Below are 23,975 nucleotides of genomic sequence, written 5' to 3' on the forward strand. Positions count from 1 at the left end.
AATAGGTGGTAGAGTCAGGATTTGAACCCTGGCAGGCCAAACCCGTATTCTCAGCCTCTACACTGGGCAGACTCATGGGAGGTGAGAGTTGGGATGAGGCTGAATTAGACACAAAGGAGCGAAGGACGCCTCTCTGGCCTAAGTGCCCCTACCCAAAGCTAAACACTGTGTGGATTATCCACGTATATGTTTTGATATTAGGTAAAAACTTCCTCTCTGAACACACCCATGGATTGGAAATGTTTTGTCTGTCGGCAAGGTTGACAGATCTGTTTTCACTACCTCCATGTTCCCTTTCCTGATTTTGCTGAGCCTATCAAAACATAAAAGGCCTGATAGCTACTGAAGAAAGGTACTGTTAGTACCTTTCTTCTGCATACCGAGTCTCCAGCTTTGGGGCGATTTGCTTTTTCCTCTTTTGCTTGGTGTCTAATACCCCCGTTGCCCCCCACATGAAACTTTCTGATCATTCTGTTCACATGCGGCCTCTTTTCACGAGGCATTTTTTAAATATAGCTATTTGGAAATCACTGTCGTAGAGTTAATATTATCTCTGGAGCCAGACTGCTTGTGTTCAATCCTGGCGGTACCATGGACAAGTTCAAGTGGTCTGTTAATTATTCAATTTCTTTGGGCCTCAGTTTCCTCCTCTAAAAAGTGGAGATAATAGTACCAACGCGATGGCGTTATTGTAAGGTCTAAATCAGATAATCCATATGAAGCACATAGCATAGTGCCTGGCACATAGGTGCGTGTCAATGGCTGTTAGATATTACCATTAACACATCTAAACTCCCTGGAAGATTCTACATGAGTTTAGGGTGGAGGTTGTGTGGTATAGATTTTTGTATCCCTCCCTTGTAGTTCCTTATATATATGGTAAAGCATTAGAAAGAATTTATCTCTACAAGGATACCTTCAGAAAGACTTTTATTTAGATAGAATAAGTGATGAAACTAAATTGAAAGATCTTATTTATCATCCTTTGTTGTTTAGTAGAACCTGTAGGAGTTGCTAACCTGTGACCCACCCCTAAGGAACCTACACTACTTATTATCTAAGCTGCTTGCATAAAACATCACACAAATAAGGGAAACTCTAGCATCCATATCATTACAGCTCAGGTATAATTTTCTTATTAATTAAGTACCCTCTTTCTGTCGACATTAACTATACTGGGAGGGAGAACACAGATTAATTGTTGGAAAGATAGACAGCTGTGTTCCACTGGCTTCTAAGCCGTGGTTGAACAGTCAGGGGTGCTCTTTGTCAGGTTATCAGGCACATTGCTGCATCACCCTCTTCCGTGAGTTCACTGACTGTAACTAATGCTTTCCTAATATCGAAGATCTCTTCTGGATGCTAAACCGAGGCTCCAGGGTCACAAGTGAGCTGATCACTGTTGCAATCTAAATATCAATGCACAGAAAAATGGAGCTACCTGGGTGCTCTCAGATTAGATTTAAAAGCTATTTAGAAAAAATGTCTGTATGAACACTTAGCAAAAATATATTACTGATTTGCAAAGGTAATATTCTTCCTTGCATTTATACTCTTTCTTATTCCCAAAATGATTCACTAGGACTCGAGCAATATTTGAAGCAATATTATATCGAGAAGGCTGGAGTTCTCTAAAGTACAAACTCTATCGAAGTGGGCAGAAGACTGAAAATCAGTTTTTATTTGCATTTGCTTAACCAGTACTGGCACAATACTAGGCTGTTCGTGCTTTGTAGAACTGAGGACTAAACCCCAGATAGTTGGTATCAGAATTAAGATTAGGGAAGGGCTGAGATAGGTCAGCTGCTGGAGGGGTTGGGTTAGTGGCTGACAGCTTCAACAGAACTTTCCACTGAGTAGTATTGTTTCTGCTTTGTGTCAAGAACGTAAGATATATAACACCTTTTGTATAACAAAAGTTGGTTCAAAGGAAGTGAAGGCAAAGAAGAAAGGGAAAAAGAATTGAAAAAGACTTGAAGACATCTGTACTCTAAATGAGCTACAGCATCCTGATTGGAATGATTTGCGTCCCAGCCTAGAGTATGGTAGACAAGAGTGCCAGCTCTGCTTATGCAGTGACACTGCTTCAGAGGGACAGTGAGGTATCCCATGACCCTCTGGACCAAACAGTCTTTTGGCCAGGATGAGTTAGTTGAACCTCTAAATGACATTCTCTTCCTTTGCGATTCTCTCAACAGAAAGATAGCCTAACTTTTAAAACAAGGACCCTGAGGCCCAGAGAGGTTGGTCACAAGCATTCAGGCCACTCTGGGGAAGCGACCCTGTCAACCAGAAGTCTTCAGCTCTAAAATAAGCCGCCTTGTGGGGTACACCAGTCTTCTTGTCGCTATCGGAGTTTTAGGCAGAATGAGAGTGTCACTGTCAGGGACGCTGCGAAGCAGATTTTTGCAAAAGTATTTAATGACCTGTTAGGGCCCTTACAACGTCAAATTCTCTGCTTCTAGCTCCGGTTTCATTGGTTTAATAAGACAGTGTTCTCCCCCTAGCTCCTCACAGCGATGAATCTTTAAAAGCATTTTGTTACATTTTCTTTTTAAAATAGCCATTAGCTTTGCATCTCAGATACTTTACAGCAGTACCATGTGTATTTGGTATACTGCACCAGATTTGGAATTTCGTTCACCAGCTAATAGCCCACAATTTCATTTATATACGAGATGGTAGTTTGGTGAAATAACATTGCCGCTCCTCACTAAACCGCAAGCTCAAGAAAGCTGCTTGTCGCAGAGAGACCCTCATTTCCCCAGCTGTCAACCTGACTGATATTTTAATTTTTCTGCCCTGTATAAAACTTCAGTCTCTTATCCAATAGATAAATGAATGAACCCCCAGGAAATGCAGCAGAATGTTTCTGTTTGCCAGTGCAATAAATGCAGAAGCTAATAAATGTCTACTTCCATCAGGAGGAGGCGTGTAATGAGTAAATGATGAGAAAAAGAATTCGGGGAAACAAATGATCCATCCGATCTAAGATGACAAACAATTTCTTAATAACTTGGCCTCTGGTTGGAGAGAGGGCTTTCACCAGGCAGGGAGCGCCTGTTGAAACTAAGCCCAGCACAAGGCCATTTACATCCAGCCGCTGATGAATTTAGTCTGGTTACATTTGGGTCACACTGAGCAATAAGCCTCGATTTCAACCCGACCTGGTTATTGCAGACTTTCTTTGCTCTGTAATTTCTGTGAATGTGTGCTAGGAAAAGGAATCATTTCAGAGCCTAATTCACATTACTTACCCCAGATTACATTTACATTTCACATTTGTCTTCTTAATAAAGACCTTTTCAAAAGATCCAGTCTCTTTACCTGGAGATGTGTTCATATCACAGAGGTTTCACAAAAACGTCTTTTCTACAGGGTGAGTCCGCTGTGCTTTAAAGCGCTTGTGTAGACTCCAACTTTCTCAATCCCCAGGATCTGCCTTTGTGGCAACTAACAGAATCCAACTCTCTGTCCCTTGTGGACGGCCACAGTCTTGCTCACGGGCCTTGTCTGGAAGGACTTATAGTAGGCAGAAGGCACGGCGTGGTTAAGATGCAGTGAGGGAGGGAGGCCTTGGAAGGAGAGCCATAAGCCACGTGGGAGCCAGGAGAGAGACGCCATGCCAGACCGAAGACCGTCTGATGAAGTGCATTTTATCATCGCCCCTTCGGTGGGTCTTTCTAAGAAACTTCTCAGAAAAGTCACGTGGAAAAGATTGGCTACCAAACACCAGCAGTTTTCAGGGACAGATTTTCATGAATATTTCTAGAAGAAGACTATCAAATTTACTTACTGGGTCTTCCATAATTATCTTTTCTTCCCCATCTTACTCCTTACCCACCTCACCCCCCCCCCACACTTTTTTTTCTTACAAGACACATTCTGGCATGTTTTAGTACCACACGAATGAATACATTTCTGCAGCAGAGGAGTGAAACTTTTGCCTAATACTAGGGTTTAGGGCCATAATGCAGGAAAATGTTAATGAGTCATCAGATAAAAGCTAGACAGAGGCCGATACTGCTGGGCTCTGGATGCACTTGGCAGCCTCCGTATGCCTTAGAGATGCTGGAATCCTGCACAGTGCTTTCGAAGGGAGAGCCATTATACCTGAAAGCTAAGACTTTTCAATGTGCTTCCATTCACATGCATATTTCTATGCCAGATCTTTGAAAAGGCCTTTCCTTTGAAATACAAAAAAGATAAACATGTCTTTGAAATGTATAGGTAATCCCTTTGCCACTTTTGAAATCTTTCTCCATTTTATATCTGAGATTTTTTTAACCCTTAAATTAAGACTGACTTTTCTATTCACCTGAGTAGCTCTGTACCCGTTGCCAGCATTTGAGAGAACCATGTCACAATTATTATTAACATCTGAGTTGGGCTCAAAATCGGTGAAAGGAAATTAAAACTTGAGATAAGTGTTTCATCTGCATCAGATCTTATTTTGCTGGGGTATTGCAGTTCGCTCTTATGTGACTGACCATGGAGGTATTATATTTATCTAACAAAGAAAGCAATGAATTTGTCAAGTACTGCATAGAGTATCTATTGCTTTGTGTTGAAGAAACTACAGACATAAGGTTTTACAACCCTGGACTTGGGTCTAAGACCTGGGCCATTCAGTTCTGGTACTTGCCACCTGTGGGACCTCAAGCAAATGCGTAAACTTGATCGAGCAAACCATTGCTGGTAGGTTAAATGAAGACATTAGCTTCTAACCTTACTCTCTCCTTGGCTGGTTTTTTCCAAAAAAAAAAATCTATTAAGATAAGTGGTTGCTTCCTAACCGTATTTGCCGTCAGGATCTACGTCTCCTCTGCCTCCCAACAGTGTCAGCTCCTGCTCCGACAGACTTGTGTACACGAGTGAAGGTGCGATCGATCCCCAGAACCTGAGCTCTTTTCGAGGTGCTCCTTCATACGAATATTACACCCCTGTGGCTTGTAAGCGCTGGAATCGCATAACTACTTTTTAACCCTTTTTCCTGTTTAGAAAAAAAAAAAAAATGCAACTCGCTGCCAGCGTTAATTTAACATCACGCATGGGAATGCTATGTTTTCCAGCATTTGACATTTTCAGCGATCGAGAGTTATTATATTTTGTAAATGGAAATACCACTCCTAAAAACAGAATGCTGTACATGGAGTGATGTCATTTGTTTCCAAAGACTATTGGTATACCAGAGCAATGCGAAAATAATAAAAGTGAGACATTTCATGGCGTGCTTTGGGGGTGAGTTTGGGACTGTAATTCGAAAATTATCTCGGTAAACGCAGCCGCAGGCGCCGTTGGCGAGTATTCTCGGGGCAAACGGGAAATGGGCTAAAAAATATTCCCCTCAGCTGCTAGTACCTTGCCCTTAGGTTGTCAGTAAATATTTGAGTGAACAAATAATGAACACTGACCCGTTTAACAAATAGCAGAATTTCGGAGACATCAGGAGTAAGATGGGTTTTAACCTTTATAATTTAAAATCCATGTTACCCCTCTTTTAAAATTAATCCATACTGTCTGATCTGTATTGGCCTTGTGGATGGATTCATTTGTAGCTTGTGAAAATTGTTTTCATATTTTTGTTTTTGAGAAGAGTTGGGTCAGTTTCGAATATTATTAGAAACCGTGTTGTAACTGCCCTTATTCTTAAATCTCTTCACCAAGGACTAAAATGTAAAGGAACTTGAATATTTCTTTTCTCCTATTCCCTCTTCAGGAGAGATAAAAAGCCTAAACAACTGCTGTCTTTCCATAGTATGGGTGATCTGTTACTTATTTTAGCTATCTTCTGTGATTGAATATTTATGTTGCTCTTCATTTTTAATATTGTAAACTCTGATGCAAAAAATTTTAGTGAAATTTTTATATACACCCATAATTATTTCAGATATTTCTAGAAATGAAACGCAAAGTCAATGAGCACCCCTCATTAAGGCTTATAGCTCATAACTCTGCTGAGGTGTCACAATTTTTTCATCATCTTACTCACTTAGAGAGATGTGTGCGATTTGGGATTCTGAGCCTGTCTGTGGCCCGTATTTTCTGCAGCGTTGGAAAGGTATTACCTCTGAACAAATAGATTTGATTTAGTTTGGGGTTGCTGCTCAGCTGGTGCCAAGAAGCAAAGAAATCAACTTTATCAAGTCTGTGGAAGAGTTCAAAGGTTTGCTCAGTTTTCAGGAAGGTTTTTCTTAAGTAGATTTTCTGCATCAAAATGAGCTATTGGTATAGGGCTCAATTATATTTTAAAAATTCAGGTGCTAGGCAGAAAGAAGTGGGAAGAAGGCAAACTTTGTCTCGGTCTCTCCAGCTTCTTCCGTCAGGACCTGTTTCTTCCCTGACACTTCTTTGACCTCCCAGGGATTTAATTTTTACTGTACACACTTATCTTTTTCCTCGGGAAGCATTAGTGTCGCTCCCACCTGTTTGGTTTTGGGTCCCTGTTAGGCAGTTAACTGATAATAAGCCAGAAGGTAATAAATGGATGAGTTTAGAGTTTCTCTACCTGGGTTCCAAGGAAATAATCTCACAGGTCTTCTGTGTGAGAATCTTTAATATTTCCATTTTCTGTTTTATGATTTTGGTGATTATTTCTATGATTAATATAATTATATTTTAAGTCAATAGGATGGACCTTACAAGTTTGAGGAACACGAGGCTAGATGACAAAACTTACTCCCTCCCGTGGCATTCCCATGGTAATGTGGAGCTCCTGGAGGCTAAAAGGACTCAAAACTAAAGGCAGTTAACCTCTGTACTGTAATGGGTTAGTTCATATTATTTTCCCAACTAACCTTTAACGATGTCTTCACTCTTCCATCCCTAGGGCCCGCCCCTGGGCCTGGCCCATGTTAGCTCTTTAAGAGTAACTGCTTTTGAATGAATGGATTTTAGATTGGCTTGCCATAGGGCTGGAAAAGGAGGTGAGGTGGGCAAGCCAGTGTCATCGAAGGGAGCATCTGTCGTAAATCCTTCATATTATTACTATAAAATTGTGGATGAAGGTATTGTTTACAGATTTCTTTCTAGCCTCTGGTTTTCAAGAGAACATGGTGTGTGTGTATGTGTGTGCGTGCACTTCAGCGCATGTGCCGAGCTAGTACAAGAAAGTTTGTTAGATTTACAAAGTTCCTTTCCATGGGAAATGGTAGACCAGCTCGGGTAAAATGGAATGCAAGCCTGAGATGTGTTGGAAATGTGACGCTTTCTATAGATTGCCATCCAGTAGATGTGCTGTTAGATGTGCATGTGGCATCACCTCACCGGGCACTTCCCAAGTAAAACTTACGACCTTGAGAATGAATGTCCCATTACACAGCCCTCAAGGAAACACAGGTTTCTGTGCTGGTAGCATGCAGTAATTTAGTTACTATACAGGTCTTGCAAGACATCATGGTAAATTGTCATGCTAACCCTTCCGATAACTGTGAAATTGCTTTGTCTTACCACTATAGAGGAAATAGTGAGACGCACAACCGTGCCAAGAGCAGAAAGTTTTCAGGTGTGTAATACAGAAGTCTAAAAGGTGAATGTGGAAAGGTGAGACTGTTTTATCTCAGGTAAAAGAGCTACACACGTTAGAAAGATTTAAGAACTTTTATTGACATTACTATTGAAATGAATAGGAGTGAGGAAAATGAATATATTATATTTAAAGTAAATGGGAAATCCCATTATAAGCATGGCGGGAAAGGGTCAAAGAGTCACTTTCCCAGTAATATCTAGATGTCTTTTTTTTTTTTTACACACGATATGAATTTAGGCGTAATGCCTTTTAGAAATTAAGGTATAATTAGTTTTCTTATAAAATGACACAAGCCCTTGTAAAAACTTAAATTGTTCTAGAAGGCTATTAAATAAGAAGGAAAAGTATCTCACCCTCACATCCCTTTCCAAGGGTACACAGCTATATATTGCAGAGCATCTCTTGGTATATGTATGCATGCATGTATACGTGCCATTTTATAAAATATACTATTCAAATTATTTTACAACTTTGTTTTTCGTACTACTTGGACCTCTTTCCATCCACGTCGTTACAAGTAGATCTCCTTTATTTCTAAAGGGGTTAGAATAAAGTTTTACAAGTAGAGAGTTCTCTGATACAAAGCTCAAAATAGCTGACAGAAAATCGAGGGAAATTAAAGGGAAATAAAAATACAGCTAACTTAAGAACTGAATATGAAGGGCAGTTAGGTACGTCAGAGAAATACAGGGCTTTAGAGATAGGTTAGAACCACCTTTTAGGGGAAAAAATCAATATAGTGATCTTACGGCACTGTAATTATTAATTATACATTTATTTGTGTGATTTTAGTATTTATGTCTGTCTCATCTGGTATGCCATAAACTCCATAAAAGTAAGGCCAAGCATTTTACTTGCTCACTATTATATTGCAACTTCATGGCCTAGTGTCTGGCACAGACCTTCAGTATTTGATGAATGAAGAGAACTAATAAAAGGAAACAGTATGCCAAATGCGTGTTTGGTGCAGTGTATTTAAATTGCCCAGATGAAGAAACTGAGGCATGGCATAGTATAAGTAATGTATAACCAATATAACCTGCATAGTGGCGAGGCTGCTATTGAATCTAAGATTTCTCTTCTAAATAGAAAACTAAATCAAGAAAACAAATCTTGAGACTAATTAGCGAAGTTACTGAAGTGCCTGGATTAAAAACTAGAAATGCCAGAAGCAGCTCTGAATAGCTCTGTATGTTTATATATATAAAAGAAACAGTAAAGATGGAATGAAAGGGTAATTACAAAAGCAGTTTATTAATTTCACCAAGGCGCCCAGGAGACAATGGGGTTTTTATGAAATGTGGCTTCTTAGAGATGGTAAGATTTGATGCTACAGTTAAACGTGGCTTTAAAAATTAAATTCTTCTTTTTCTTAGCTGGAAAAGGAGAGGGGGCAGAAGGAAACAGATTTCTGACCAGTAGAAGCACAGCGTCACGGCAACGGGAAAAGCTGCTCCTAACGTGTCATTGCGTTTGACTTTATTAAAGTTTTTCATGAGGTGTACAAAAAAAGCTAACGTATAGGGCTTAACAGAGGTTTAGTTCTGGTTAATTTGATTCTAACTATCATAAAGATAGAATGGCTTAAATTAGAAGTTTATTTTTCTTATTTAATAAGAGTCTGGAGATTGGCGTCCAGGCCGGCATGGAGGTTTCCGTGTCACCAGAGCCCCAGGCACCTATTGTTTCACTCCTGCATTCTTGCACGGGGTTTCTCTCTTTAAGGTCAACTCATGTTCCAGGATGGCTGCTGGAGCTCTGGCCATTGCATCTACATTACGGCCTGGCCAAAAGAAAAAAGACGAAAAGAGCCGAAAACATTCCCTGCCAGCTGAAGTCAGCTCCCTTGACGCTCCCTTGAGGTCAGCGACCTGGAAGCCCCAAACAACAACTCTGCTCACGGCTCAGCCTAACTAGAGCAAAGCGGGAATTTTAGTTCGATTGACCATATATCTAGCTTAAAACTGGGGTGATCTCAGAAGGAAGGAGAAATATCGAGATAAGCTACCAATGGTCTTTTCCAGGGAGATCCTCCATTTGTCTTTACTATTAGAACTTTATAGTCAGAAGTTTTGATTGGTTAGAAAAATTTATTATCAATCACTGATGACACAGTTTAAAAACTAATAGAGCAGAGGAAAAACTAAGATATACTTATGGATGTACACAAATAGTTATTGCAAGAAATTTAGGTATACTCAGGATAAATACCTGGCTTTTTGAGTTTATTGCTTACACAAAACAACATCGCTCAATGTTAGAAAAATAGAAATGCAGTTTGAATCCATCTGCTCTACGATCAGGTTTGTGTGTAGTCGTGTAGATAATTAATGGAGACCCAGGCTCTGAGGGTGGATTGGCCGGGGAGCCAGGGGTTGTTGGCGGGAGCGGTATTGCGACCGAGAACCTCTGACTTCCACAGGGAGAAAGCCAGGCTCTGTTGCCAAGCACTGAACTTACGTTGTCTCAATGCAATCACCCTCAAAGATCAAGTCCTCATTTTAGATGTTAAAAAATGAGACTCAGTTTAAATAACCCAAACTATTCCTTGGTATACCTTTTGGAAACGGAATACTGAATCTGATAAACCACGACTCTGAACCACTGTCGGCAGTCTGCAAGCTCGTTAAATGCTAGCTTTGATTTTCCTGTCTTGTAGACGGCATTCTTCTGGGCAGGGGGTGAAGAGGGGGGAAAGAGATAAAAGGAGAGCGTCCAGGGACAGTGGAGTCGAGACTGTGGGTTTAAGGAGTGCCAGGAATGAAAGGTTCTTTAAGCTGCCAACTACTCCCTTCAAGGGCCACTTTTCTCACTGAGAATTATCAAATTCTTTCCACTGCTCTTCTGCTCACCTATAACAGGAGTACAGGGAAGGTAAACTCAAATTAGCCAGCAGGCTTTCTGATACAAGGTTTGTCAGGAGAAATACTGAAACCACTAGGTCAATTAAATTTAGACCATTAGTAGTGTTTTTTTGTTGTTGTTGTTTTTGTTTGTTTGTTTTTCTTTGTTTGTTTGCTTTTTTAGATCCCATGGCTATTAATATGGATGTGGTAAAAATTTAGTTACATTGTGAAGTCAATCTCTTGATTTTGTCTGATTCTATAAAAAGACGGGATGGTTGAGGAAGCTTGAACTCTCTTTGGTCACCTAAAGCCATTCAGTAAATAACTGTTTCAGGGCTTCTGTGCCTGAAATTGTATCCGTGTTGCATCTGCAGCATTTAATTGGGTCCCAAATGCTTAGCTCTCATCTTGGGGGAAATGTACTTACCTGCATCTGGCTGGTTATGTATTATAACATAGTTCCTGGGTGAGGGTTATAACAGAGAGTATTAAGTAGTTGGATTCAAAACAGACTTTTTTGCAACAGGAATTCTCTTATTGAAATTGTCCAAAGGAAGACTTTTGTTGGTGTTTGTACACAGTAGACATTTGTCTGAAAGAGCTAGCCAGCTAGAGTAACACTTGTGTTTGGGTGGATTGTAGGACCTATGGGGACCTGCAGTTGTTAGTGGCAATTATAGATCAGTGGCAATCAGAAAGAGGAGAGCCACGCTTTCAGCCAGTCTGCCTCACATCCAAGGTCAAACTTGTTCCTTCTCCCATTCGCTCTTGCTAGAACATCAGCAGAGTTGCCACATCCTTGAATGGACAGTGAATTACGGGTGTTGTTATTCTCTGAGAAATAGTGTAAGGCTACCAGAATTTAAATTGTACCTCCGTATGATGTCCATGTGAAGCATTTTATAAAAGAACTGACAAGAGCTAGTTAACAAATTTTTCTTGTGACCTTTTTGATTTCTCCTTTTCTTGTATGCTACAGGTGTGACCATATTAGTTATAATAGATTCAGAACCTGAGAAAAGATTGCAAGAATACTGTGTGTCGTGCATGTTTTCTTTTGATCTAATTTAGAACATGAAAACAGATACTTTTCAAATCTAGCAATAATGTGTGTGTGCATGTGCATTTTAAGATATGCTTTCAAAGGGAGACTTTCTGAAAATGGAAAATGGCAGTGTATCACACATTCAGAAACCTGGGCCACTGCCAGTCCAAAGAAATTGGGAAGGATGCCCATTCTTGTTGATACCCATTTCCTTCCTACACTGTCGAAAAACTTTGGTTTTGGGTATCAGAATATTAGATGGGTAAATTCCCCCATACCCTAAATTAGAAGTTTAAGGGAGATTGGAAAGAATACTTACATCTAAAGTCAACCACGCTGTTTTGTGCATGATTTTGTGCCGTCACTACGACTCTCTGTGGCAGGTGTGATAAATTGGCTCAATAAACACCAATTCCAAACTCTTTCTCTTTCTCTTTACTCTAGAAGCGAGAAAGCAAAAGTACCGCATTTCCCAGCCTCTCTTACAGCCAGGGTGGTGCGTGATATAGAATTCTGGCCAAAGAGATGTGAGTGGAAATCTCTGGAGAGGCTTCTCTTCCCTTATTTACCTTCCCCCTCTTCCTTCCTTAGAGCATGGGCAGGATAAATGGAGGTGCAGTAGCTCTCTTGAGACCATGAGGATGAAAGCCAAGTGCTAAGGGCGGTTGAGAAGAAATACAAGAAAGGACCTATTTATTTGATGATATCCCTGGCACCTGCATCAGCTCTGGGTTTCTAACATCCCGACTTCTTATGTGAGAAAAAGAAACCCTATCCTCGTTTAAGCTCCTATTTGTGGCTTAAACTGTTATTGTACTATTATTGCAATCGAACACAATCTTAAGCGATATCCATTTCCTTTTTATGTGGCAGAGTAGACTGAAGTGTTTGTCACTTCGTAGGAGACATAGAATAAATGCAGTATTCTACTTGCTCCTTATATTATTTCATTTACTTTAAACTCGTCTCTGTCCCATCCTGTTTTAAATAAGAGCAAAAGTTGGAATGCAATTTAGAATTAATGGTGTCACTCTAACATTATTTCAGTAAGTTTTGTATGTCATATATTTTGCCAAGTGCTCTAAATATGATGACGAATGGGATGAGATCCTTGCTTTTAGGGATCTTAGGGGCTAGTTGGGGAGACCACACATATCATATTGTCAGTACAGTGTGGTAAATGCTTTGATAAAAGTTCATGGTGCTATGAGAACGTAGAGAAAGGGTATGAATCAGTTAGCTTTTACTATCTAACAAACTACCCCAACCTTACTGGCTGAAAGCAACCAACATTTATTTACCTCATGCTTCCGCAGGCCACCACCTTGGGCTGCTAACTTAAGATCTCGGCTAGGCTCTCTCTTGCTGCGTTGGCTGGGGTTTGGGTGGTCTCGGATGATCTCAGCCAGGATGACTCAGAGTCAGTCTCTCCCTCTCCAGCCTGGGCTTACTGACATGGCACCCAGGCAGGGTTCCAAAAGACGCTGACGTTTGGAACTGGCACATCATCACTTCTGTCTATTTTGTGGGCCAGAGCAACTCACAAGCACAGCTCAGACTGAAGGGTGTGGAAAGACTACCTTTTCATGAGAGAAGCAGCAAGGTCATGTCACCAAGGGGCATGAATACAGAAAAGAAGAAAGAATTATGGCCAGTTTTAAAATCCACCACAGGGCTCTGCACAGCAACAATTTTCTTAAACAGATTTAAACACTTCAAGATAACTATCCTACTCTTTTTTATTAGCAATTCATAAAAAGTGATGCCATTAGTCATCATCAGTTCTGGAATCATTTTTCCATATTGCCAATTTCTACTCTTTCCTTATCTTTTGAACGTTTTAAAGATAACTCATAAGAAAATGTTGCTTTGAGGAAGGAAAAGTTGCATGTTAAGAAGTGCAGGATTGAAATCGTGGTTAGAATTTTCTTTACTCCTGTGTTTCTCGTGGGCCGTTTAAGGGAGATTCAGTTCCCTCAAGATACCCCATAATTAAAAGGTTCCATGAGCAAATCAGTTTGAGAATCATGATGGACAGTGTTTCTTATCTTGGAGATTTACAATGCATAGTAAGAATTAAGACCCCTGGCAAGTCCTAGCCTTAAATTGCTTTTGCTATTCAATTTAGTTAATTGGATTTCGTTGGTGATAAGGTCAAAAATTATTGGTTTGATTTTTATATAGCTAGTAGCGTCACTATATATGTGTGTGTGTGTGTATTTTTTTCATAGCCATTAACATTCCCAGCACTGCCCAGCTATTGTTTTCACAGTTCCCATTTATCCTAAGAAACAGAAAAATAGGACAGATGAACAGTGTAAGCAAAATTCCATGATGATTGGTTTAATGGCAGCAAAGATTTTTGTGTTTTAAAGATTTAAATTTTCATTAAAATGGCTTTTTAAAAAATTACTGAACAGTATGTACTTCTTTTTACTGTTTAAATAGTTTTTAGTAACATTCTAGCAATGCTCACTATATATCTCCCCAGGTACTATTCCAAGAGCCTTACATGAATTATCATACTTAATACTCCAAAGAATCCCGTGGGGTCAGCATTGTTACTCTCTCCAGTTCTAGATGTCGGGGCGAAGTGACATGTCCCATTCCACAAGGATGAAGCCATCGTTTGGCAGTCTGGCTTCCAAGTGCATGCTCTTCACCACCACCTGTTCCACTAAGACTCACTCACGTGAATGCAGACGGAGGGCTGTGGACAGCGTGTGCATGTTTTAAATTGTGTACAGTGGAGCATTCAGTCTCTCCAACTGGGTTTGTTGCCTGTGTTTTTAGTAAATGGTCCCTAGTGCCTTAGATTGGAACCTATTTTAATATAGAAAATGGAAATGACTATTATTTCCAATGGTGACAGACACATCTCCCAGATCTAGAATTATGTTGTTATTTTGGAGACAGTTCACCTCATAGCAACTCCTGTTTTACTGTCTTTGACAAAGAAAAAGACAAGCCTTTATTAGATTTTTGATAGTGCTAAACTGTCTAAGAGATATTATCATTCAACTTTGAATTTACAAGATCTACCTTTTCAAAGAAAATCTTGGCGGAAAACTTGTCTGACGCTTAAAACAAAAATTTATGTTTTAAAGGAAGAAAATAATAAATTAAACTTTTAATATTTGATTTAAATAACATTTACCCTGCCACAAATCCATACTACCTAACTGGACGAATCATGTCAAGTATCTTACCTGATGTTGCTGCAGTAAGACCCTATGCAGAATGAATATGAATGAAGATATTTTTAAATTGTATGTTTTAAAGGACCTTACAGATTTAGAAACAATGTGACCATACATAAAGCGTGATCATTTATTGAAAGTCCAGCCTGTGAGATATCACGGGCATCTTTCTCCACCTGTTTGTTATTGTTGTTATTCTCTTTTTAAGATTATCTGACAAGGTTGTTTCTTCCACATCCTACACAGTAGCCTATCAACAAAGTCTGGAGGGGTATATATCTCATCGTTTTATGTATGGCTATATTTATATACATAAGTATATATAATCTCTGTCTTTTGGGGGAATAGGAGTGTGGATGTTACTTATTTGAAGTGCAGACCACGCAGGTCTTAAATCTGGCCATTAGAAAACGATCAGACAAAAGTACAGCTGATGTAAATGTGTACTACTACAAACTGTAGGGTTGATTAAATAAGAGCAAACTTAGTTATAATGATGAAAGTAAAGTAACTAGTTTATAATTAATAAACGCCAATAACCAAAGCCACCTTTCCAAAAAGTGTGGCATTTCTACTAACTCTGAGTGCCTGGTCAGTGTGGGAACACCGCGGTGTTGGTGGACAGTGTGTGAAGCCGGAGTTGGGGGCAGTTTGGAGTCCAGTTTGGTGGACGGCACGTCGCTTGTGCAGTTTTCGACCCAATAATGGCAGATAACGTCAATCTAATCATGAGGAAACATCAGACAAGCCCACATCTCAAGTCACTCTACAGAATATCTGACCAGAGTTCTCTAGGAGCGTCAAGGTCATAAAAGACAAGGAAAGACTGAGCTTATCCAGATTAGAGGAGCCAGGATGACGAAATGTAATGTGGGATCCGGGATCCAATCCCTGAATAGACAAAGGACATTAGTGGAAAAACTGAAGAAATCAAATGTCTGTAATTTATTTACTGCTGGTAACTAGTATTGTAGCATTGTTAACTTGTTAGTTTTGGTCATCGTACTACGATTATCTAAGACGTTGACATGAAGGGAAAGATGGTGAAGGATATATAGGAACCCCCTACTATTTTTGTCTTTTTTCTATAAATCTAAAATCATTTCACAAGTCTAAATTTATTTTACAATACGAAATTGAAAAAAGAATACTTTTATTTAGTAACGTGTGGACATTCTGCAAGAGCTTAGCATTCAAGAATATGTACAACATCTTGACTTAGCCAATTCAGCATGTACCCTCCACACATGCTTCCATGTTCTAGCCACACTCAATCATTTGCTGTTTTTAATTAGCTTCTTTTGGGGGGCGGGGGAGGAATACAGTTTTTGTATATATCACAAAATATTTACAACCAGGGTAATAAATCTCATTTTCAGAACACCTCATTCTGAAATTATATGTAGATTATATATACTTATGTATATAAATATGGCCATGCATAAATGTGCGCATCTCATTTTCAGAACACCTCATTTTAAGAAATAGAACACTACAGTGAATTCCTTCCAGTGGCCTTCGTCTCCTTTTGTCCCCTGCCACCACCACCAAACTGTCACCACTTGGAGATATTCAGTGGAGTTTGCTGTTTGCTAATCGTATTTCATTATTTTGCACTTTTCCAAATTCAACATAAATTGCACTGCTCCAGATCATATCTACAACTTTTTATTGCCCCTTATGTATGTCTAATTCATTCTCTTTCGCCACTGTAAAGATTCCCACTGTATGAATACTTAGTATTTATCCATTCTCCTGGCAAGCATATTGAATGTGTTTTTGTAGACAGAATTTAATCCATTAAGTATTTACTTATTCATTCAACAAAATCCTTTTTTTTTTTCCATTTTTTTCTTAATGGTTGTTCATTTTTAAAAGTATTTTATGAGACCAAAAGAGATCTCTACGCTTTCTGAATTCCAGTAACACTGTCCACAACTTTTAATTTAGCATTTGTGCCCTTTCGTTATACCTATTTTTTTTTCTTTTGTATTAGATGGGAAGCTTCTTGAGGATTAATTCCCCAAGATGAACTTCGCTGGCGTAATAAGAATTTCATTTTGTTGAATGAATAAGTAAATATTCGAATGAATTAAACTTTGTCTCTATTCAGATCTTGGATGTATTTGCGATTATTCCCTCAGTTACATGGTGTTGCCTCCTGAGGACTTTGCTTTGTTAGAAAGATTTATGCAATGTGGGCAACTGGCCACCGAGGTGGACACATGGAACGTAAATTAAGCCTAAAACTTTAATTAGAGAAATTATATGCTGAGTTTGCAACACAGGTACGGGTATTTGTGTGTGTGTGTGTTTAACATCCCAGGCAAAAGTTTGACAAAATCAGTCACGTTGTCACCTGCCTTCGGCATTACACAGCAGAGGGAGCTCACTAATTTATATGACAGCAGAACCCTTGCCTTTGTGAATCATTCTTGTTAAAAAGCTTAATATTTGCTTCTGATCATTTTGAGTTTGTACCCAGAATGCAATTGCCTAAATTAGTTCGTTCCTTTAAAATTGTTCCATTTGGATGTTGATCTTACTCTGCGAAAACGTTTAACAGGTCTCACAGCTCTCTTGCCTATTTTATTTGATTTCTGTGACAGCTTTGGCAGATCTAAGCAGGTCTAGTATCATCATCCCATATTTTACGGGTTAGGAACACTGGAAGGAGAGCGGGGGGAGGATGGAGGACCTGCTCAAGGTCACAGAACAGAACCAGAAACCAGACCCTTCAACCTAGTGCTGGCTCTTTCCGGACGTGACAGTTGCAATGCTTAAAATAATTGAAAGTATTAATCAAGACATTACTGCTTTGCCAGCATTTTAATAGATAATTCAGGAACATAATGCTCACTTGACAGTTCATCATAATAATGTGGGGAGTTTCTCATTAGTGTTAGTGGTAGATTAGTAAGTGCCTTTTTACTGCCCTCTTTGTTAGAAGGGTTCAAAGAAAACCTTAAACCAAACATTGCGAAAGAGTATGTCGTGCCCGGCTGGTGTGTATTTTAAAGGAAAGGAAAAATTTTAAAGTTAAACTGATAGGAAGGTGTGACACAGCCTAACGTTAAAATAGCTGAGGAGACAAATGGCTTTTTGATAGCTCAAGACCTACTGAAGAATTAAAACTTCTCAGTATTTGACTAGTGCAGCTGATCGCTCAAAGTGCAGTTTTCAAAAATGCAGAAGCAGTACGCTAAGAATATTGTCTTCATGTCAGAAATGCACTTTTGTACTTGAAAATGATAAAAAATTACAATCGATCCTTACAACTGTTCTGTTCATCTTTATTGATCAGGTGCAAGAAAGATAAATCGCAGCCCAAATAAGATTATAGTAAATGTTAGCATCGTAGGGGACTCTAGGTTGATAGAGAGCCATTCATCATCTCAAATGGTGACCTGTCCATTGCTCCAGCCACCCTGAGTCGGCTGTCTAATCACATACCTATTGATTTTATCTACATCCAACAAACCTGGATGTGACTGTCATTGGACAACCCAGATTGTTAAATGCAAAGAGGTCACTGGTGTGAAGAGGATTTCATTTTCATTTTCTCACCAACCAACAATGATTTATGAAAAAATAAACTACCCCAAGTCACGCATGTGAAACCTGAGTGATTAGAGAATGAAGGTGCACAATAGACCACTGTATTGTGTTTTTGTCTTTTGTGCTGTGGTGCATTTGGCAGGATATTTCATTGAGTTTGAAGGCTCATGGGGTCATTGAGGCCGCCCCTTGCAGTAAGAGGTTTCAAAGTGGCCAGCCAGAATAGATTATTTTTAATTTTGCTGCACTAGGAAAGGCATTATTTTGCTATTACGACTTGATTTATGTTGCTTATGTGTACATTCTGTAACAGTGGAAATGTTTTCTTGTGTAAAAATTACAAAAATCCACTCCCTTGTTCTTACTTATTAATTTCTTATAAATGTTGATACTTCTGTGGTCATGCAGAGGTGACTGAATACCTTCTACTCCATAAGGAATCCATCTCGAAGGTAAAAATACAGTGTAAAAGGAAGTGATCCTTTAGCATCCTAGGTAGAACACGAGAACAGTAGGCACATGTGATACGTGTGAATTTCATTATTTGATTTCCAGCAACCTTTGATCGTATAGTGGTAGATTTCCAAATAAGGGGGATCTAAATAATCCTTCAGAAATGTTAGGAATTTTCTCAAAAGGATCAAATAATGATGAAAGTTTACCCTGTAATTACAACTTGTATACCAACAACTGTACTGTTATTTAAGTGGATACCTGTACATGTGTTTTTATAAATACCCATACCATGTATGCTAGAAATCTTCTACTGCTTGAGGGGGTGAGACAAGATCTTATGTATTTTCTGTCGTACATCTTGTACACGTTTTGTCCTCTGGGAAAGTGAAAACTCTGCTATCTTTATCCACAGAGCTCAGAGTTCTACAAAGTCACCACTGAACAATATCAGAAAGCTGCTGAAGAGGTGGAAGCAAAGTTCAAGTAAGTTTTTCTATAGTAATAATTATTTACTCTTCTCGGAAGAAGAGAGTTTGTTATGCAGCCCTTTGGAATACTTGGAAGTGTGTTTTCGTGATTGAGATGGATCCATGTTCTCTGCCATAGTAGGATTCAAATGCAAGGAAAAGGTATTTGTCCAAAGCTTGTTACAACTCGATTTTATGAACTAAGGGGAAATTGAAAGCAATAGTAATAGAATTTTCTTTTGGAAAAATATATAAGATCAGATACCCTTGTTTAGGAAGGGGATGTTAAATTGCTACCTCTGTTAATAGAAACGTAGAAGCCGTTCACTTTTATATAATAAAATAATGGGCATGTCCAAATTGGGGTATCCTCTTTTCTCGTGTTCATTTCTTCACATGTGCCTGGAAAGCATTTAAATCGCAGACTTTACCTTACCCTTGATTATGAAGGGGTTGTTAAATTGCCACCTCTGTTAATCCTTGAAGTGTTTAAATGAATGTGCCGTAATTGATGGACCAGAGTGTCCATGACCCATAGCCTTGGACTTTCCTTTTGCTGCCAGTTCTCACATTAGGTAAGAAGACATCATTCAGAATTTTCCTGAGTGTATAAATAGTTCTATTGTGTAACCTCTGTGAGTAGCACATATGTAAATTAGCAAAGCAAAGTAAGGTGTTGTGACAGATTTCGTTGAGAGATTGCATTGGGTTCTGACCTCCTTCCTTGTGCGCGTTTATGAGCGTTTGATAAAATGATTAAACCCTAAGGTAAACGTTGTTACTTTCTGCTATAGTGCAATTTTTGTGGTAATGGATATGAGTGTTATTTTAATATTGATCGAAAAAACGTTTCGTTTCCTATTTTTTAAAGAAGGTTTGAGGTGTGTTTAAACAGACAAAAAGCTCCAGTCTTCAGTAGTGAGTTATCCCTTTAGGGGCAGCAGAGAGAGGCCTAAGAATGGGGCACAAATCTCACTTAAAGTGTGTAATGTGCTATCTTAAGAATTCAGGTATAGAATTGGATGTAGACTTGATTTTAAAAGGTACTCTACACATGTATTTTTATGGTTTTTATCTTTCCCCTGATGATAAAGCAACATTTTTTTTTTTTAACCTTTTTGTCTCTATACTGTGAGAATCTTTGACTTGCCACCCTGGGTATTCTTCCTCATTGTAAGATAATAGCTATACAAATAACTAAAATTTGAGGTAAATTAAAGGAGATCAGTTTGGACTAGAGTGATCTATGAAGTAATTAAAAAGAAGATATTTTAGATGAGGCTTGAAGAAGAGTATTGATGGAAAGGGAAGTTATTCAGAAGAAAAATCCTGCTCTGCAGTTAGTGGGCGACAAATTAGTTAAGATCAGTGGTTTGATTCAGGGAGATCAGTGCAAGATCAAGTTGAAAGTGTCGGCAGGGTCATTCGTTAGTTGTTTGGCTAAGAGGTTGGGCTTCATTTAGCAAGACGTCTTTGGAAGGTATTTGACTGGGGAAGTACCCCGATTTCCGTGCTTCTTTAGGAATATTAACCTGACAGTAGATGTGAGGTTTGATCGGAAGCATGAGAAACAAGAACCAGAAGTACTAGATGACAGGTCCCTGTAAGTGAAAGAGCAGAGAAAGACATGAATTAGTGATTGGAGAGTCTGCTAGCGCTGCCGTAACAAAGTACCACAGACCGAGTGGCTTAAACAATAGAAGTTTATGTTCTCACAATTCCGGGGGCTGGAAGTTCGAGACGAAGGCGTCAGCAGAGTTGGTTTCTTCTGAGTCCTCTCTCCGTGGCTTGCAGATGTCTGTTTTCTCCCTGTGTCTTCACGTGGTATTCCCTCTCTGCATCTGTGTCCTGATTGCCCCCTCTTATAAATCACATTGGATTAGGGCCCACCTTAATTAATGACTTCATTTTAACTTAATTACCTCTTTAAAAATCCTGTGTCCAAATATACTTTCTAAAGTGCCATGCATTAGGACTTAAACATATGATTTGGAGGCAGGGTGGGGGGAGACACAATTCAATCCATAACATTTGGATAGAAGGGGCAAAGGAGAGTTTAGCAGATTTGAAAACTGATGGAAGCTAGATTTTACAGAAAGAGGTAAATCTGGTTTTGGCTGAGAAGAACCTGTCATCTGAAAACATGCCCAGCTGCCATGACATTTAGCCAGGGCTAGCCTGCTGGAGAATGAGCATAAAAATAAATGTGATGATGGCTTACCTTCTCCAAGATAACATGGACTTATGGGTTACAGTTAGTTTTAAGAAGAGCCTCAGCGGTATTATCTCTGTTATCTTTATAAGATAGTATTCTTTTTTAGATCCTACTCTTCTTCGATGTAGTAAAAGAATTTGGCCTTTCCCAAAAAGAAATCTGGCCTTTGTACCCAGCTCCTAGGAGGTGACCTCTAAACCCTTGGAAGTTCCCAGGTGATAAAAATATCTTATTAGACAAGATGGGCCCCTTGGGCCCTATAGTATCAACCCAGCCTTTGGAGGAGTGGGGCTGGAGACTGAATTCAACCACGTGGGCAATTAAGTAAGCAAGCCTCTGTAATGAGGCCCAGATGAAACTGGACACTGAGCGTGGGGTGAGCTTCTCTGGTCGATAATACTCTATGCATATTGTCACACACCAATACAAGGAGCATAGCATGTCCTGAGGACAGTGGAAACGGCATTTGGAACCCTCCTATACTCTGTCCTATGTGTCTCTTCCTTTGGCTGATTCTCTGTGTCATTTTCCATAATAAGTTACAGCTGAGTTCAATAGCTCTCTGTGAGTTCTGTGAGTCCTTTTAGCAAATTATCAAAGTTTAGAGTGGGTTGGGGAACCCCTTGAACTTGAAGGTGATGTCAAAGTGAGGACAGTCTTGGAGACTCTGCTCTCAGACTTTCTAGTTTGGCTAACTCCGGTACGAACTAAAACCCTGTTTTACATACTGCGAATGGCTTTTAAGAGCTAGTTTTTCAGAGTAGCTTTCATTATATATTTTTTTTCCCCCCAGCTACCTGCTAGACTGAGCTTCCTAGAATATTGTACTTTGATTTGCAGTGAGTTCATTAGCTTCATACCTAGGAAGTGATAGTGCTTTGGCTGTAAGAGGTTTTCCATCATCGAAGGCACAGAGATTACTTAGTGGAACTTTGTTTCTCCTTAGGAATTTTTCCATCTCAGATAATCACATAGCGTCGGTCTTTTGCAAGGCAGTATACTATAGTCTTTACGTTGCATGACAGCTGATCTCAGCCGTCTCTCTTAGGCAGCAAGCTCTGAAGGGCTTTGAAGAGTATTTAGTTCATTTTTTTTTTTTCCTGATGGAGGGTTCTTTTGGGTGCATCTTGGTTACAGGAGCCAGAAGCTCTTAAATTGCAGTTTTATTCACCTGATAGGGAGTCACACAAAATCACCATGAAGAAAGCTAAGAGCATTTGAGGCTGCACATCCCAAACACCAGTCACGTTGATGCATTCTGCCATGGTAGCAACTAGGATTATTTCAGGGGTGCTTAAATATTAATGACACTTCAGTCCCTCGGTTTATAGTTTTAGCAATAAACCATTAAAACACTTTAGATTTAATGGAATTTTTTTCCCCTACTTTATCAATACCTCATTCATTCCTAGAGCTCCTGTGTGGCTCTTTGCTGAGTTGCATTTGAAGCTATGAGGGAAACAGGGTCTTACCAGCGAAGACCTTAAGAGTTCATCAGAGGAGAGCAAGAGGAGGACGGAATTTTAAAATAGAGCTTTATAAAAATCCAGAGTTAGATCCGCTGTGATAGGATAATTGCATCCCTAATAAATGTCAGGTTATGAAAAATACTATTTAACATTTATTTCAGTGGGAATGAAACAATTTGGAGATGAAGAATTTGTGCTGTTTATTTTTCTGCAAGAACTTTTTTCCCATAACAGCTTTAAAGTTTTAGCTATAAAACCCCAATCACTAAGCAGATCCACCATTTTTTACATCTAGTTTTTATTCAAAAGATAACCTTTCCTTTTCCTAACCCAATTAAAACAATGTAATTAGCACTTCGTATCATCTTTATCACCTTTTGTTATTATCTGTTAAATAGGGCAACGGCTAGTGCTGGTTTCTGCTTATATGATGCTAGGATCAGGTTACAGTTCAGCTTCCTGAAATGTTCTGTGTAAATCCTTATTTTCCATGTTATAGGTAATTAATTAACTAAAATATTATACTAAATAATGTTACATTGATAGTGCTTAGCATAGGTCTCATAGAAGGTAAATGCTCAATAAATATTAGATTTTGTATTATTATATATTGTATATATTGTATATAATATATATTGTTGTATTATTTTATTTTTATGTTCAAGTTATGACACATGTGTGCCATAGGAGAGATTTCTGTCTTTGTTTCCAAACAAAATCTAGATGATGTTGAAAGTCTCCCTCCCCCCGCCCCCCAAAAAAATCCCATGAGTTTTTTACCTGAGCTCACGGTGCCGCTGGGGGACAGCATTTAAAGCACTCATGACAGGAGGACACGGTAAGGGATATGTCAGAGCAATACGGACAGAATGCCACATGGGGCCTTATTTCCTGGTCAGCATCAGAATCAAATCTCTTTGGGTGGATTAGAGCCAATATACCACATCTACAAAAAGAAAATGTGGTTACCAGAGAGTTATTTACATACGAATATTTTAAATTATAAAAACAAATATCAGGTAAATATAAGGCAGATATCAAAGAAATGTAGAATATTTTGGTGGTATAAACCTTGTGACGATAACGTAATAGCCAACAAATGGAAAGCATTTTAAATGATTGATATTTCATTCCCATGCTGTCCTTTAGATGAGGAAGTGGTCAGTTTCTGCCTTCCATAAAGGAATATAT

At 39.1% G+C, this 23,975-nt stretch overlaps 1 protein-coding gene across 3 annotated transcripts in view; it reads left to right on the forward strand.

The window, feature by feature from the left end:
- CHCHD3 (coiled-coil-helix-coiled-coil-helix domain containing 3) overlaps positions 1-23,975 on the forward strand; it is a 256,115-nt gene that overhangs the window by 182,781 nt on the left and 49,359 nt on the right. For all 3 annotated transcript variants that reach the window (XM_006910510.3, XM_025045860.1, XM_015588404.2), the window contains exon 6: positions 19,046-19,116. In XM_006910510.3, the coding sequence (XP_006910572.1) occupies positions 19,046-19,116 (71 nt within the window). The remainder of the gene's footprint in view (positions 1-19,045; positions 19,117-23,975) is intronic.

The sequence above is a fragment of the Pteropus alecto genome, unplaced genomic scaffold, assembly GCF_000325575.1.
Source record: "Pteropus alecto unplaced genomic scaffold, ASM32557v1 scaffold22, whole genome shotgun sequence".
NCBI classification, from domain to species: domain Eukaryota; kingdom Metazoa; phylum Chordata; class Mammalia; order Chiroptera; family Pteropodidae; genus Pteropus; species Pteropus alecto.